The following is a 17,377-nucleotide window of genomic DNA, read 5'->3' as shown; positions in this document are numbered from 1 at the left end:
TCAATTCTCTTTTTAACCCATAGAAAATACCATCATGACCTTCTGAACCTTTCTAAATCTCCACTATCAAGCTTGGCATTCATTCTTTTCGTCTAAGATCAATGCCCGGGTGATTTTGTAGATCTTGTGGAGTCCCAGTTGGGGTCTGTGTTGAATGATCAAACAAGCGACTTCTGAGTCTCAATCATATAACCTTCGGCCAAGATTCCTTGCATAACCTACTCTTGCTCGTGGCCAGTTGCGCTACAGAAGCCAATGTCGAGCCTCCCAAGATGTCAAACACGGCCATTTCGGCTTGAAGTTCTCGGTAAAACCAGCTCCGAAGCTCCACTGCAACAAGTGAATCTACTCCGTACTGATGCAGCGGCTTGTTGGCATCAATATCAGTCGTAGAAATTGAGAGAGTGTTCGAAAGCTTTAATGCAATAGCCCCGGTGACTAACGCAGTAGCGCTTTCCAGAGATTCTGCCTGTTGAAGAGATGTATTGAAAGAATCCGATGTGCCAATACTACCACTGGCAATATCATGACTCTTAAGCTGCCAAAACATCGGTTTCTTTAGCCACGACGCCTGTGTTGCGCTTGGAGACAGGCCCACGGTGACTTGGCAATCTAAGCTATTATGCAGACTGACTTGAGGATCACAGTAATGGTCCAACATGGCATGGAGTTGAAGCTCAGTCACTGCCTCCAATCCCATATTGGCAATCAATTTTTCGCGCAGCTGAGCATCCTCGGCAACAGCTCCTGCGAATTCGACCACCCCTAGATCAAGGGAAGTCGCTTTCTCGCCAAGCCCCACGCGATGATAAGCTAAGGCGTCTTGAAAGGTGTTTCCAGCCGCATAATTGGCCTGTCCAGTAGTTCCTATGAGTCCAGCGATGGATGATAGCATGATGAAAAAGTCCATTCCAAGGGGGAGAAGTTTGTGGAGGTTCCAGGAACCTTGGACTTTAGGAGAGATTGACTCATGCCATGATTGATAAGAGATATTCTCGAAAAGTGCGTCCTATAGTGGTTAGCAGTGTCTAGATGTTATATCTCAAGAGAAACTCACCCGTAACACCATGGCTGCTTGGATGCATCCTTTGATAGGAGGCATGTGGGACATACAAGCTATTAATGAATTCTGCAAGAGCACTCGGTCTGACACGTCACATTTTGGGGCCATCACTTGTACACCTCTTCCCTTAAGATGATCAATCAGACAACGGCTATTTTCACCTTGTGCCCCTGAACGTGACAATAGTAGCAGATGACGGGCACCTCGATCCGCAAGCCAAGTAACAATATTGCGCCCTATTCCACCTAGTCCTCCGCAAACGACAAATGTGGAATCGGGGTCCAGGAAGTAATTAGTTTTAGTTTTCAGCACAGTCTGCGTCAGAGTCAGCTTTTAAGCCTAAAGTAGTTTTGAGAAGATACCCACAGTCACTTCGTCCTCTGAACGCATTTGAAGCACCATTTTACCCACATGCTGTCCGCCTTGCAATAGACGGAAAGCCTTTTCTATTTCACCCACCCCATACTGATGGATAGGCTGGGATGGGTGCAGCTTACCTTCCTGCACTGATGCAAAAATCTTTTTAAGAGCAGCGGCACACACTTCAGGTCGCTCTACTGTCATAGCAGCGAGGTCGACACCACTGTAGGTAACATTTCGAAGGAACTGCAACATAGGAAGTCCCTGATTAGACAGTATGTCCCTCTTGCCAATTTCGAGAAACCTGCCATATGGCGCCATGCACTCCCAGGATGCTAATAAACTCTCTCCAGCCAGCGAGTTCAGAAGAATATCAACACCCTTGTTGCCTGTGCGATGCTTGATAGCTTGAGTAAAGAAAGTTGTTCGGCTAGAAAAGATGTGTGATTCGGGGATTTGATAGGTATCGATAAGGAATTGCTTCTTATTTTGAGAGCCGACAGTCGCGAAAATAGTTGCTCCAGCATTTTTCGCAATTTGGATTGCCGCTTGGCCAGTACCGCCTGTTCCTGAGTGAATTAAGACGGTTTCGCCAGGCTGAATCCGTGCTATATTATGTAAAGCAATGTACGCAGTAGCATAGTTGACGGGCAAGACTGCTGCCTCCTCAAAAGACATACCAACAGGAATCTTTATAATAGGTCCGTTTTCTTGCATGCGTATTGAGGTGGCGAAGCAGCCGTCTCCTAGTGCGGCAACTGAATCGCCAACCTGGAATCTAGATACGGCATCACCGACTCGGATGACAATGCCTGCGCACTCAGATCCAGTATGACTTGCCTTTAATTGCCCCACTGCAATCAAGACATCACGGAAATTGACTCCTGCACACTTTATTTCGACTTCAACTTCATTTGAATTCAGTGGCCGATCTCCATCCGGTTTCTCGATGAATTTGAACCCGCTTATTAGCCCTGGTGAAGTGGCATCCAGCTGGAGAGGGACCTGGCACTTAAAGCTTTGGATTTTTTCCTGCTGTTTGCTGGATTTTCGAGACACAGTCTCGTTAAGCCAGCTCGGAGTAACTAATCGAGGAATATGGATAATGCCGCCCTGTTCGAGATACTCTGTATCTGCATTATTGTCTGCTTGTGAAGTAATGTGTCGAACTAGCTTTGCAATTTGCTGTGGTGCTGCAGTGAGACCTTCGGTAGGATCAATTGAAAGGAGGTGAAGCTTGCGACGACCATCTTCCTCCATCAGAACGCGTAACAGTCCATCGGCTAGACGAAAATGTGGCTTGGCTGGAAAAATACCTCCTCCTTGGGTGATCCAAAGCCCATGTAGTGTCGAGGAGAGAACCGCTTTAATTGTTTCGAATAGCTCCTTTTGAACATCCGACCAGACAGAACGCTGAAGCTCAAGAATAAACACTTGCATTGTTTCGTCATTTTTCTGGCCTTCAAGAGCCTCATTGACCGAGACGATATAGGTAGGGGAGCATGCAAGAAGCTCGCATTGTTTGACAATGGAATTTGCCAGCGCAAGTTGGTCGGTGTGAGCTGGATCATATACAATTTCGATTCTTGGAAAAAAGATTTCCTGCTTTTCTTCAACAGCAGAACAGATCATCACGCTGCATTCATTCAAAACTTCGATGCTGATATCTGGAAGCTTGATATCGAGGCCGGAGTAGCCAGTGAGTCTCAAGAGCTCATCCAATTGACTCTTATCACGATCTCGCCTGGATTTGCATCGTGATTCAAGATCTGCGCATTCTAATTTAGCTTTCACCGAGAGTAAGAGCGAACTGTCTGACTTACCTTGCCACCATTGCTCGAACACGCCGAAGATCAAACTCGAGCGACCATCTAGTGCAACTCCATCGTGCAAAACAAGTTTACCGCCACTAAGCAATATAGTTAGAAGATTATTGATACAAAACAAATTTTCATCTCACGGTTTCAGAAGCTTGCGTATATTTTGTAATGACGTTTGAAGAGTAGACGGCTGATGTGGGACCTGCACGATATAAGTCTGTGAATGAAAGCTAGATGGGGAGTGTTAATACCAGCGAAGCCACGACCATGTCGTATGTGCCGCAATCAAAGTCCTGTGTTTCTGGATCTTTTTCAATATTCAAAATTTTGAACCTAACTCTCTCTGTTGCAGGAGAAAGTTTTGTTTTGGCTTCCGCGACATTTTCTGGAGACACATCGGTGTAGTCCAGGCATTCGAAGCGCCAGTCGCTTTCATCGCCTCTCAATGCATTTATGAGAACCTTTGTCACTGTTCCGAAGCCTCCACCAACCTCTAATATCTTCATTCTGGGATGACTATGAGAAAGAAGATCGAGGTATTTGCCCAATCCACGAAGACCGTTAGATTGATCAACCTTTGTTATTAGACAAACGAAACATATTCGCGGAATACATCACTTACAAGATCATTGTAGGCCGCGTTTAGCATATCTTCGTCCTTGAATAAGGCTGAAGGGTCAAGCTCACCAGATAGAACTTTTACTATATTTTGAGTAATGAAGTCAAATAAATGGCCTTGTTTGGTTCCTAAGACACGTTTCTCGACTTCACGGAAATAATCAGAATCGGCTATGAGGTTGTCACATCCGTTAGTAGAAAGTCCAATCCAGTGCTCTTCAAGCAGCTTCTGACGATCAATCAGCCAGTTGTAATATCTCTTCAGATGTGGCTGGGGAGCTTGAACCCCCTTTTTTGATGTGTTGGAGAGTGTCTCTTTGATTCGAACTGTGATAAAAAAATCCAACACACTGGAAAAACTATCATGCTCAGCGTTATTGGCAAAATTTGACGTCTTGCACAGCTCCATAATTTCAACATCACTCAGAAGTTTCAGATCTGGCTTCCACACAATTTCATGGCAAAGACTATCTAGAGAATTTTGAGTATTTCCTGCTAGATCTGGCGAATCGACGATATTCATGCGTAAGCCTTGGACAGAAACTAAGGTTTTCTGTAGCGTATCGTCGAGTGCCACGATACCGATGGTTGGACCAAGAAATTGAGATGTATCCATGGAGGAGCCATATATCTTGAAACTCTGAGATGTGACCGCCTGGCTATCCACCCACAGTCTGTCGATGTGAGTAGGAACAGCAGTGGAGATCTTTTTTGTGCCTGAGGGTACCGTCGTCCATATAGAAGTTTGAAAAATGGCGTCTAATGTTGTTGGATGGATCGTCTCATCCGAGGAGGTCGAGAAGTTCCGGACCACAGCTGTCAAAAACTCGGCAGCTTTATCTTGGGATAGCTCCGTAACCAGCTGGAACGCTGGACCGTAGCCATACCCGTTGTTCTGTAAGATCTCATACATCATCTCTCCGCGCATACTCGACTTACAGGATGCCAAAGCAGCTGTATAAGTATGTTGTCGAGATTCCTGGACTTCCAACTCTAGTGCTTTATCAATCTCCTCTTCCTTATCACCATACAAAACCTGGATGGAGCCTGTGCAATTTTCTACCCAAGTTTCGCCATCCAGGGTACAAAGCCTGAAATTGAACCATGATGAGCGTTTTGATTCCAAGCTGTGAGCCGGACGCAGGTGAAAACTGGTCTCGACACCCTGTGAGCTCGATGAGATGCGAATTGCCGCGGGGAATGTCACGTTCTCCACATTGAAACCGGAGATTGGCCTAACTTTATCTGCTGTCTGTTTGGCTGCCTCAATAGCCATGACTATCATACCAGCCCCTGGGTAGAGTATTGTTCCATTAATCTGATAATTGATTAGTTTTAGGAGGGAATAAATATTCGAGAGAAAAGGCTCACCTTATGATCCTGGACCCATGGCATTTCAGATATCCGAATGATATTTCTCCACCTTCCTTCCAGGGGATTCTGGTTAGGATCAGGCAGTCCCAGAAAACCATTCCGAGCAACTTTCCGTAAACGGTAGTTTTTGCTTATCTTGCTCTCGTGCCAATAAGACTGATCGTGATTGAAGGGATACTCTGGCAGATCTGGCAGTGTCTTGCAGCTGTTGTAATGCTTATTGAGCAATGTGAGATTAATCGGATACCCGGCTGCATATAGATCACCAAACACAGAGAAAGCAGTTTCAACAGCGGACATATTTCGCACTAGCAGAGCCAAGTACTTGATAGATTTTCTTCCCTTCAAGATGTCCTTACACGCCCCCTGCAAGACGGAATGTGGCCCAATTTCTAGGATATGGTTGATCTTAGGCCTTCTACGGTGACTGCCATCTAGAGATTTTGTAGGATCTGAAGATGCGGAGCAAAGGGTTGCTAGTCCGTCGGAAAAACGCACAGGGGATATCATATTACGCACCCAGTGAGAAACTTGACAAGGTGCGTCTGGATGAATCCAGTCGCCTGTAATCGAAGAAACCATCTGTGGCCGTGTATGGTATGCAGCACCACTCCCTTCCAATTCACCAAGGGCTGTTAGGTAATCGGCCGCAATCTCTGCCATCTGGGATGAATGGTAGGCCAAATTCACCTTGAGTCTGCGACAAAATATCTTGTCTTTGTCGAGGAGAATCTTCAAAGCATCGAGCTGAATACCTTCGCCGGAGACTGCCACACTTTGAGGGCTATTGATGCATCCAACGGTGAGTCGAGCGACCTCAAACTCGGCACTAGCTGAATTTATGTAAGGCATGATCTCATCCTCTGAGAGTGCTACTGCTAGCATTGATCCTTTCATTTCTGCAGATTTCTCTAGCTGACTGCTCATATTCCCCCTGTAATAGGATACCTTCCAAGCTGAACGTCGAGATATTGCGCCAGAGCAGTATGCGGCTGCAACCTCTCCGGATGAATGGCCGAGGACTGCTGCAGGGACAATATTGAAAGATTGCAGAAGGTCCACCAAAGCTATTTGCAGTATTGTGCACAAAATCTGGCTGTACTCAGTTCGATTGACATTGGTCTCAGCATCAGGTTTCTGGAGCTCATCTACCGGGTTCCATTTGCATCCCAGAGTATAGAGATATTTTCCAGCCTCTTCAACTCCCTGCATAAACGTGGGATATAAGTAGAGGAGATCTCGCCCCATGGCATACCACTGAGCCCCTTGGCCGGAGAAGATCATAGCAATGTTCGGTGATTCAAGCGAGTGACACGCTGGACTGAACCGTTTCACTAGTGATGCCAAGTCGTCTGATGGCCGCGCGATAACAAAAGATTTCCACGGTAGATGTGTCCGTCTAGTACTCAGAGTATGCGCTAGATCTTGAATAAATGATGTTGTATTGTGAATGGGTTTGGTCGACAGGAATGAGCCCCAGACATTCTGTATGCGGGGGATGCCTGCTTCATCTGCTGCTGACCAGACAAGAAGTTTAGGCGCGTCAATATCGGCCACGTCCTTTCTAATATTTGTTTCTGGATGAACTGTAATATTCTGAGTTGTCTGTCCGTTACGAGCTGAGGAAACTGTCGGGATTGTGTTGTGATTTCCATTCAGCTGATGAAGTCGAAGGAAATTGAATGCATCATCCAAGACAATGTGTGTGTTGGAGCCTCCGTATCCAAAAGAGCTGATAGAGGCTCTTCGAAGTCCATTTGTAGGCCATGGTAGAGCCTCTTGGGGGAAATTCAAGTTCCAAAATTCATCATCAATCCTTGGATTAAGGTCATGCAAATTTTCACTGTTTGGTGGAATGACGCCCTTTTCCAAAGCTAATATAACTTTCATTATAGCAGCAATACCACTGGCTCCTTCTAGATGTCCAATATTTGACTTGATGGATCCTACATACAATGGTTCGGCCGGCGAACGATGTAGGCGGAAAACGGAGCCAATGGCCCTGGCTTCAATAGGGTCTCCGACAGCAGTTCCAGTTCCGTGCGCTTCAAAATACCGCGTCATCCCCATATCGAGACCAGTTTGATGATAAGTGTCTCGGATCAATGTTGCTTGCATCTCCGAGCTCGGCTGCGTGATGCCTGGGGTTTTTCCGTCCTGATTAGATGATGCAGCTCTGATAACAGATCGAATCGTGTCGCCATCACGAATTGCATCCTCCAGCAGCTTAATCACTAGCACACCTACACCTTCACCCCGCGAATAGCCATTACTGCGCTCATCAAAACTGTAGCACCGGCTGTCCTTAGACAGGAGACCGAGATTGTTCATCATCAATGTTGGCTCTATGGCCAATAGAAGGTTGCTACCCATCGCGAGTCCCATAGTAGACTGGCCACTCCAGATGGATTGACACGTCAGATCGACCGCAAGCAGACTACTTGAGCAAGCTGTGTCGACGGTTACGCTGGGACCTTTAAGGTCAAAAAACCAACTGACGCGATTTGCCAGCATGTTCGATGTTTGCCCCGTGATGCTGTACTTGTGCTGGTTCAGAGAATCCTTGACTTGTAAAGCCACCCAGTCATTACCAGAAGACCCTGCAAAAACTGCAGTCTTAGATTTGGCGATTTGTGTCAACGGGATTCCAGCATTTTCCAGCGCGTGAAAGGCTGTTTCGAGGAGCAGCCGCTGCGGAGGCTCCATGGCCTCAGCTTCGGTGGCAGTTATGGAGAAAAAAGGGGCATCAAAGTGACCCAGATCATCTTTCAAAAAATTTCCCCCACGAATTGACAGACTGTCCAGTCGGTCACCCTCTGGATGGTAATGTGCATCGATGTTTAATCGGTCTGGGGGGAACTCCATAGTGGTGCAACGGCGTGCTATTATCATTTCCCAGAATTCCTTTGGGCTCACTGCATCCTGAGGAAGACGAAAAGATAACCCAACGATAGCCAGTGGCTTAGGTGATTTGTCTGATGATTCTATCATAATGGTGCTTTTTGATCAGAACTCTCAGATTGAGACTATACAAGAAAAAATCAAAATTTTATCGGGCTGAAAGGCTGCTACTTTTCAGCTTCCCTCTACTATATATGTGTTTTTATAATCTCTCTCGTTCAAGTCAATTCCAGGTTTCTTGCATAATTGGAGTTAGCGCCCAGGTATTGGTTGAGTACGTTTGCTGATTCTTTCCAAGGTTAACATCAGAACATACAAAAACCGAAGAAACCGTCGGTAAGAATTACAGTAGTTGGGCTGCATTTCTGGTAGAAAGAGCTAGAGCGAAGAAACCCTGGAAAGCAAAGTGGATACGGTGGACTGCCTAAACCTGACAGTGTATGTGATACAGAACTTTTTGCATGCTGATTATTGATTCAATGCATGCATAGTACTTGAGAGCTTTTTATTTAATTAGTCCACGTATAAAATGTCTCACAAGTTGACATGCATGGAGAAGTGATGTGATCAGAGGAATTTCAACGAATTTAATACCAAGACACAAATGCCATGTTGATAAAGCGTACTGGCGTGGAGAACTTATTGTTCACTTTTTTGCCCTCTACTTTAAATCTCATTCCCACTCAATCTAGTACAAGAATCAAACAAAGCACACATATCAATTATTCTTGTGACCTTGAGGAGCACTTATACACTATCTTCTACACTTGGTCATACTAATTTCTCGATATGCGTTTTTTATGGTGGGTTATTCTCTATTATTTAAGATTTGATTGCTGATTTCTTCCAGTTTGCATGGAATGGGAAGCAATTCTCGCGTGAGTATACCCAGGCCAATTAGAAAAGACCTAATCTAACTATCGAAAAAATCGACTGTCCAGATATTCAAGCAGCAAACTGGTAAGAGTTCCAAGCTGTGAGAAACTAAATAGAGCTAACAGACTAGCAAGCTGCTCTTCGATATGAACTTGGCGAAGATCATAGCTACGACTTTGTCAACGGACCTATCCCTTGGGAAATGGACAGAGGTGGGCATTAGAAATGTCGCTCGGGCTGAATCATACTAACACCACCACAGAACTAGACCAGTTCGTGATGGGTGAAGAACAGACTTACGCTATGTGCGATCCACTGTCGGCCTTATCCTGTATTCAAGCGATGGAGAACCTCGAAAACTACATCGTAGCCGAGGGTCCTTATGATGGTATCATGGGGTTCAGTCAGGGCGCCAATCTCTCCCTCAGCTGGATGATCAAAAAGCAGCAAGAGGCCAAAAATGGCAAAGAAAAGCAGCTTCCTTTCAAGTTTGGGGTATTCTTTTCGAATCCCTGGGGAGTGTACAATGCTAAGGCACTTGCAGATGGCCAGCTTGTTTATTTGGATAACAGGACCATCGAAGGCCTACTGGATCTACCTACCGCACATATCTGGGGTTTGGCAGACAAGGACCAGGCGCTCGCCCAAATGATCAGTACTACCTGTGTAGAAAGCAAACGGTCAATCTTCGTTCATGATAGAGGGCATGAAATCCCGCCTAAAATTGACACAGTGATATCTATGGCGAAAATAATCAATCGAGCAATCATGCAAGCTCAATCTATGGAATTTTAATACAAAATAATCATTGATCCTTCCATATCGGGCATGTGTGTATCTACAATATTTCCTTTCCATCAGCCGGGAATCGAACAGACCCTGTATAGCTTTCTACACCTCGGGCTAAATCATTTCGCTGGCTCGCTAAATAAGATGTATTCAAATCCGAGTGTAATGGACTCACTGTACGATATCGATAGACCCATTTTTTTCCTGAAGATGCACTGGAGCGAAAAGAATGATGAATGATGGATCAGGAATTATTACCCGAGCCGCAATTTTGGTAAGATAGCTGGATAGATAGTGCCAAAGCCTCAAATGGAAATTCCTCGTCAGAATAAATTCAACCTCTTAGATTCAAGAAAGGGACCTGGTAGCACGGAGTATGAGACATCGACGTATCCATCGTGATGCTGGTGGAGATAGCAGAAGTGGCTGGACGTCGAAATTTCTAAATACCATATTGTAATGCATATCTATGCTTGTCAGCTGACTGCATGCATTAGTGCACACCTGTCAGTAACGTTTTTCATGCATAATGAATGCCCCGAGTACGACCGATACTAGGACGTATCGAAATCAGAGAGTTTGCAATACATCTTACCGTACTTGAAATACGCGAGTGTATTGTAAAATGTGCATAATATACAATATGATGAGTGGATGCATAGGCAGCATCCTTTTAAGAAGAGTGCTCAAGTGAGGTCCTCGAGAATAAAGAACTTTCAAATCATCCCTTGGTCATGCCATCGCGAAGTACTGTCTCCGTGGCCCAATATCTCTTTGCCCGAATCAAAGAGCTTGGCGTTCAATCAGTTCATGGCGTACCAGGTATGGATTGCTCTTCCAACTAATCACAGAATAAGACATCGCTAAGGCTGCTCAGGGGATTACAACTTGGTGTCGCTTGATTATGTTTCTAAAGCTGGACTGCGCTGGGTTGGCAATTGCAACGAGCTCAACGCTGGTAGGTTTCCTGTCCAATACCGACCAAATGAAACTGACGCCTGGCAGGCTATGCAGCGGATGGGTATGCTCGCGTCCATGGGATTTCTGCACTGATGACAGTCGCCGGAGTCGGAGAGCTGTCAGCCTCGAACGCTATTGCGGGGGCATATGCTGAGTACGTCCCGATTGTGCACATTGTAGGGCAGCCAAGCCTGAAATCGCAGCAACAGAAAAAACTACTGCATCATTCGCTAGGCGATGGGAACTTTATGGCGCTTGCCAAGATATCGGAGAGGACAGTAGCCAAGAGCGTACAGATACTCTGTGCAAAACAAGCCCCCGGGATGATTGACGATATCATCACCCAGTGCTGGAATACTAGCAGACCGGTTTCGATCATTCTTCCCACTGACATGGTTCATACTCCAATTTCGGCGGCTAATTTGGCTAGGCCACTACGCCTATCGGGCTCTGAAAACGATAGAACGCATGAGGCCCACGCAGTTGATGATATTCTCGCGGCTCTTCGGGCGGCACAGCAACCAGTGCTTTTGGTTGGGGGCTATAATATGCGATTTACAAGACGAAGAGAGGTGATATCGCTCAGCGAAAGGCTGGGACTTCCAATCTTTTTATCCCCATCTGGGCGAGGTATCATTGACGAGCAACATCCCAACTTCAACGGGCTCTACTTGGGAGATTGTTCTAAGCCACATGTCATAGAGATGGTCCGGTCGGCTGATTTGATCATATCAATTGGTAATATCCATTCCGACTTGAACGTCGCTTCTGTTTCATGGGACTTTGATCCATTGAGGATGGTCGAGGTTCAGAATGAAACAGTCCACATACGAGGCAAAACTTATAGGCGGTTGAACAGTGACGGCCTTTTACAGGCTCTCCTCTCTCGCTCTTCAGAGCTTGTTCCGACAGGAAGTTGTGAAGCAGTGGCTTTGCCATCGACAATTAGCATCCTGGAATCAAGCAATGTTCGCGTGCCGGCTGGTCCCTCCGCACTTATAAGTGCAGAGCCGGTATATGGAGGCGGTTTTATGAAGGGAGTGCTGCGACGGATGTCACATACGCTGAGTAATAGCGAGGACTCTGACCATCTGAGTCATGACTGGCTATGGCCCACATTGAGCGCCTGGCTACTCCCCGAGGACACAATCATAGCCGAGACAGGCACCTCAAACTTTGGGATATGGTCTACCAAATTTCCTCGCGGCGTCACTTTTATCAGCCAGTATGTTTGGGCGAGCATCGGCTACTCTCTAGGCGCTTGCCAGGGAGCTGCTGCAGCTGTCCAAGACTCGATGCATCCTGATCGACGGACTATATTGTTCATCGGTGACGGGAGCTTCCAATTCACTTGTCAGGAGCTAAGTACAATTATCAAGAACAGTCTCACGCCCATCATGTGAGTAGTTCCCCTCAATCCATGATGCGTGGCAGACACATACTGATTAATCTGCGCAGTTTCGTGATCTGCAACAAGGGATACACCGTCGAGCGGCTCATACATGGCATGCATGAATCCTATAATGATATTCAGGAATGGCAGTACCGAAAACTGCTAGAGGTGTTCGGTGCAGAGCGCAAATCCTACCAGACGCATCAGATTCGGACCAAAACTGAATTTTCTGCTCTTCTGAAAGATCCGTCTTTCAATAGTGATCGGGTTCTGCGAGTGAGACTCTTCATCTCTTACAAAGCTTCAATTTCTAATGATTACTTCAATAGTTTATCGAATTGCACATGGATCAGAACGATGCGCCATCTGATCTCAAGACACTCACTGAGCAGCTCATAGTTCGAGACTCACAGAAGTCGAAGATTGACGAAGATGAAGCTACTTAGAGGTATTAATCAATCAAGCAATATATATAAACAGTAAGCAGATTTCATATAGGATGACAATTATGTTTTTGCACGGGCTGTCTCCGCACGAGAAGTCGACAATTGGAAGCTTTAGGTTAATTCAATATTACTCATACCTCATACTTCTGTTGGTAAACACTTGAAGGATGTTTTGGATTACGGTAACATACGTATGTATTACAACTAATACACCAATTCAGCGAGTGTTTTACTCCGTCTTTGATACAGTTTTTGTCTTGCTTCAGGCACTAATGCACCTACCTTTTGTGCTGTCAGCGAGAAGTGTGCGTTCAATGGGACATCGCCAGCCCACTAGGGCTGGTTTGCTACTGAGTAATAAAAAAACTTGATGTATTGTATTGGATAGCTGTTGCAGCTGGGATCCGAGGAAAAACCAACCCCTTTTCTTAAACATCATACACTTGCTCTAGATTAACAGAATCTACGCTTTTGAGTATATTCAATATTATACATCTATCTTGCTAAGACGTTATGGCAGAGCTGTCGATAGTCTATGGGCCAAATGAACCGGCTCTCTGGCCCAAGAAGCTGGGAGATCTGATCGAAGAACAGGCTGACAGATTCGGCGACCGCTGCGCGGTGGTAACCCCATGGCAGGAGAAGAGACTTTCATTCTATGACCTGGCTCAGAACAGTAAGATCCTGGCAAATTCCATGGTCCGTGCCGGATTACGACTTGGTGATTGCGTTGCAGTTATGGCCGGAAACCGATACGAATATATTCAGGTGTTTCTGGCTGGAGGGAGAATCGGGTGCCCAGTACTACCAATTAATAACGCGTACACACCAGTGGAAGTTTTGAGAGCGCTGCAGAAAAGTTGTAAGTTCGTCCATTGCCATGAGCAAGGGTTAACAGTGTTGCTGAAATTGGATCAAACGCAGCGTGCAGATTACTTTTCGTCGCATCAAATATCGGTCCTCGTACTTTGTCCGATCATTTGCAATGTGTTTTCGACTCCAAATCAGATATGGTGCTGCCCGAGTTATCGGGCATTGTTTGTTTCGATGAATCTCACCAGAATATACCCATTCAGGGCTACGAGGAATTTCTGCAATCTGGGGCTATTAATGAAGACAGAAGTGGCATTCTGGATTCAGCTGAACAATTGGTACAGCCTTCCGACAATCTCAGTTACCAATTTACATCTGGCACGAGTGGAGAGCCGAAACTGTCCATGCTTTCACATCGGTACGAGACCTGTGTGTTCGGGGCTATTTATAGGGACGTCTGTTAACTCTTTCAAGGGGCCTGATCAATAACGCGCGTCTCGTCGGCGATGCCATGTGCTTAATCCCGGAAGATATAGTCTGCTGCCCGCCACCATTATTCCATACTTTTGGGTTAGTACTTGGGTTTCTCAATGCATTTACGCATGGCAGCACAATAGTCTTCCCCTCAGATCATTTTGACGCCAATCTAGTGATCCATGCGGTCATACAGGAAAAAGCTACGGCCTTGCTAGGGGTACCGACCATGTTCGTGGCGGAATTGGAAGTCTGCGAAGCCAAACAACTGGAGATCACAACAGTGAGGACTGGACTTGCCGCTGGATCACCCGTATCAGAAACGCTTCTGAGTCGGCTAGAATGCCGGCTTGGTATAAAAGGGATGCTGGTTGCGTACGGGATGACAGAAACTAGTCCCGTTACATTTATGACTTCGCTGGATGATCCCAGGGAGAAGGCAATGACTAGTTTAGGCAAGATTCTCCCACATACCTCAGCAAAGATTGTCGACCACAATGGAGCCATTGTCCGGCGGGGAGAGAGCGGTGAGCTCTGTACCAGTGGATATGGTTTACAGAAGGGATACTTTAAGAACGAATCAAAGACTAGGGAGGTAATGCGCCGGGATGCAGATGGTAGATTGTGGATGCATACCGGAGACCAATGTTACTTTGACCCCGAGGGCTACTGTCACACCAGTGGCCGGATAAAAGATATTATTATCCGAGGTAAGTCTCTTTCCATTCTGTATATCTATCCAGCAGTATTGAAACTGAGAATTTTCAGGCGGCGAAAACCTCTTTCCGCTTGAGATCGAAGAGCGATTGCTGCTTCATCCGGCTATCACTGAGGCTAGTGCTGTGGGAGTTGCTAATCAGAAGTACGGCCATGTTGTGGGGTGTTTCTTAAAGCTGGCTCAGCATCACACCAAGCCTCAGGACCAGGAAGTGAGAGACTGGGTCCGTGCTGAATTAAGCTGGCACAAGGCGCCTCAACATATATTCTGGGTTGGTGAGGGGGAGTCTGTCCCGATTTTCCTAAGACCGCCAGTGGCAAGCACCAGAAACACCTAATGGAGAATATTGCCAACAGAAGTCTCTTTGAGCAAAGCCCCAGAGCCAAGATATCACCCACTCGCATCGGTTGCTCGGTTTTTGGCTTTTCAATGTGTTTGATTCCAGTGCTATTATTGTATCTATCATTATCGACGTAATATCTTTCGATAAACTTCATTACATCTTGTTTACACTCTTTCAGTTGAATCTAATATCGAAACTTTTCGTTTAATGCAATTTGAGGCTGGAGTATGAAATTTGATATGTTAGACTGCATCTACGAGACCACAACAGCACCATTGCTGTCTATGAATTGGATCTGATTGTCTCAGAATTGACTGTTATTGTTGGAATATGGAACAAAGCAGTCATGTGATCAAATTGTTACTATATAATAGATAGCAAACTAAGAATGAAAACCAGACTTTACAACCACTTCAATAGGACACACAGATATCATAGGGGCGTAAAGCGTTACCTATGTTAGGTGTCAGAAGTGGGCTTTAGCCTATTGAATAGCTATTCCACACTTGATACAGGTGTACCGACAGTTATGCAATCGCTCAGATTGAATGATCTTTCATTTATATAATAATCCTAGTTTGATTATAACATAGAGAGTTCGAAGATTATCCAAGTACAGGGGACCTCATGATTTCGTGCGCAACGTCGACCTTCTCACTCGTCAAAGCAAAAAGCGACCACATAACTGCAAAAGACCACACCATCATGAAAGCTAGCCAAGGCTTATTACCTAGGAGATTATTTAGGCTTTGAACAGGACCAGCGAGGTATCCTTTCTTCCAGCTGCTCGGGGTCGAGGCGGCGGAGGGAACTAATGTTCGGTACGAGTTGATACGCCGGTCCAGATCGATCGACAATGGAGTTCGGGCACCTTTCTGCGCTCGCTCACGATAGCGATCCATCAAGGGCACAAAGATGAAGCCTCCCGTAGCGTAGCGGCGCAGGAAGGGAGCACTGGGCTGGAGGTCGAGGAACTCAATACATCGGATGTAGAGCCAGCGCAGTTCACGCTTCAGCTGGGCACGATCGTGGCCGGCAACGGACTCTGTTTTCTCCCCTTGCAGGATACCCATCGCCTCCTTAGCAATGTCCATAGATAGACAATCGCAGATGGCGGCCATCTCGACGGCGGCATCCGTTAGCCCACGAGATCGGGCGCCACGTGCTGCTAGCAGGATGATGGCCACGTTGTGCACGCCCGCGGTCATGACACGGAACTGGGTCATCAGAGTAGTATTTCCCAGGAGCAACGGGCGAAGGCGGCTGTCAACCTTCTCCACGTACTGAATAATGTACTGACGCCAGATTAACATCTCCAGAAGCTGAAGGTCGTCTGGGTGGACGTTCTCGGCGCGCAAGCCAGACAGTACATCAGCCAGTGTGTGGCCCAGCAGGCGGAAAGATCCACTGATCAAGTCCTGCGGCGGTATTACCAGATCGTCTGAAATGGTGCAAAAGGCCAAGTAAATATGTTTCCATTGGTGGTGTTCCAGCGAGCCATGCCATATTGTCCACCACTGCAAAGAGTCCCGCATGGCATATTGACAGACCTCTTCTGCCGTCTGATCAATCTTGCCGCTGTGCAGGCTGTAGTCTTGCGTTTGCTGGTCCGGTGACGTGCGAATAAAGTCATCGATGTGATGGCAAAGCGCATCGATCTTGTCACACGTACATGGGGGTTTACAAGTATCGCCGATGGCAGAGAAGAGTCCCATTACATCTTCAGGGATCTCTACGCCGAAGTCGATATTCTCATTGCGGACTGAAGGCGTTTGAAGTTCACAGTAGTGGATGTGCAGACGGATAGGATTCTCTCCGAAGTAAGTCTTGACGGCTTGCCACATGGATTCCATGATGGAACTTCGGTCAATTGCAGAGGTTTAGGTTGTATATATGGGGTAGGGTATCGCAAAGTCCTAACTGGCACCTGTTGGGAGCGGCAAAATGACCGACTATGTCTACCCCGTCTGAATGAGACTTTATCATCAGGCTGTCCTCCTGGCTGTCCTCCTGCAGCCCATACTTTTGCTCAATGACACAACGTACCAGCTAGAGTGAGGCGCTTTCCGCATCCTCATGGCCAGTATGTGTAAGCAAGCAAGGCCCATTTGCGAGTTTAATGGTATTTTTCGTCCTTTTGCCCTCGTAAAATGGCATTTGGCCAGATATCAAGAGAAAGAATCCTGCTGATATGGCTTATCTTGCTTCCCGAGAATCCTATTGGCTTCGCTTCGGGGTTTGGGTTAAGATGTCCCGTCTTGGCGTCGACGGGTCGAGAAATCATCGGGCCCCGCTGCACTAAAGACAAATCGAGAGCCGTGGCTTGGTACAACGTCGGTAATTATATGATGTATCTCTGGTATTGATGCCGTTTGGATAACTTGCAAATTTCCCGCGCCGTATCAAAAACCTTATTTGCACTCGTTTCG

General features: G+C 46.4%; 5 protein-coding genes across 5 annotated transcripts; 3 read left to right on the top strand and 2 right to left on the bottom strand.

Moving 5' to 3' along the window:
- Nucleotides 1-184: 184 nt before the first annotated feature.
- Nucleotides 185-8,226, bottom strand: N7495_001998 (type I polyketide synthase; the record flags this gene model as incomplete). The annotated part of the gene is made up of 7 exons (XM_057204668.1): nt 185-1,009; nt 1,058-1,378; nt 1,430-3,332; nt 3,384-3,445; nt 3,495-3,818; nt 3,866-5,179; nt 5,233-8,226. The coding sequence occupies 7 exons, from the start codon at nt 8,224-8,226 to the stop codon at nt 185-187; spliced, it is 7,743 nt and encodes a 2,580-aa protein (XP_057065275.1).
- A 770-nt stretch (nt 8,227-8,996) lies between these two features.
- Nucleotides 8,997-9,807, top strand: N7495_001997 (uncharacterized protein; the record flags this gene model as incomplete). Its single annotated transcript, XM_057204667.1, has 3 exons — nt 8,997-9,014; nt 9,143-9,224; nt 9,275-9,807. The coding sequence occupies 3 exons, from the start codon at nt 8,997-8,999 to the stop codon at nt 9,805-9,807; spliced, it is 633 nt and encodes a 210-aa protein (XP_057065274.1).
- Nucleotides 9,808-10,535: 728 nt separating this feature from the next.
- Nucleotides 10,536-12,600, top strand: N7495_001996 (alpha-keto acid decarboxylase family protein; the record flags this gene model as incomplete). Its single annotated transcript, XM_057204666.1, has 5 exons — nt 10,536-10,623; nt 10,679-10,759; nt 10,807-12,160; nt 12,220-12,430; nt 12,484-12,600. The coding sequence occupies 5 exons, from the start codon at nt 10,536-10,538 to the stop codon at nt 12,598-12,600; spliced, it is 1,851 nt and encodes a 616-aa protein (XP_057065273.1).
- A 513-nt stretch (nt 12,601-13,113) lies between these two features.
- N7495_001995 (acetyl-CoA synthetase-like protein) lies at nt 13,114-14,942 on the top strand (the record flags this gene model as incomplete). The annotated part of the gene is made up of 4 exons (XM_057204665.1): nt 13,114-13,462; nt 13,525-13,831; nt 13,888-14,597; nt 14,656-14,942. The coding sequence occupies 4 exons, from the start codon at nt 13,114-13,116 to the stop codon at nt 14,940-14,942; spliced, it is 1,653 nt and encodes a 550-aa protein (XP_057065272.1).
- Nucleotides 14,943-15,553: 611 nt separating this feature from the next.
- N7495_001994 (uncharacterized protein) lies at nt 15,554-16,801 on the bottom strand (the record flags this gene model as incomplete). The annotated part of the gene is made up of 1 exon (XM_057204664.1): nt 15,554-16,801. One exon carries the CDS (start codon nt 16,799-16,801, stop codon nt 15,554-15,556), a length of 1,248 nt encoding a protein of 415 aa, XP_057065271.1.
- Between the last annotated feature and the right edge of the window lie 576 nt (nt 16,802-17,377).

This window comes from Penicillium taxi (genome assembly GCF_028828555.1).
Source record: "Penicillium taxi strain IBT 34144 chromosome Unknown utg000002l_segment0_segment0, whole genome shotgun sequence".
In the NCBI taxonomy this organism is placed as follows: domain Eukaryota; kingdom Fungi; phylum Ascomycota; class Eurotiomycetes; order Eurotiales; family Aspergillaceae; genus Penicillium; species Penicillium taxi.
The sequence above is the reverse complement of the archived record's forward strand: the minus strand, read 5'-3'. Positions and strand labels throughout refer to the sequence as shown.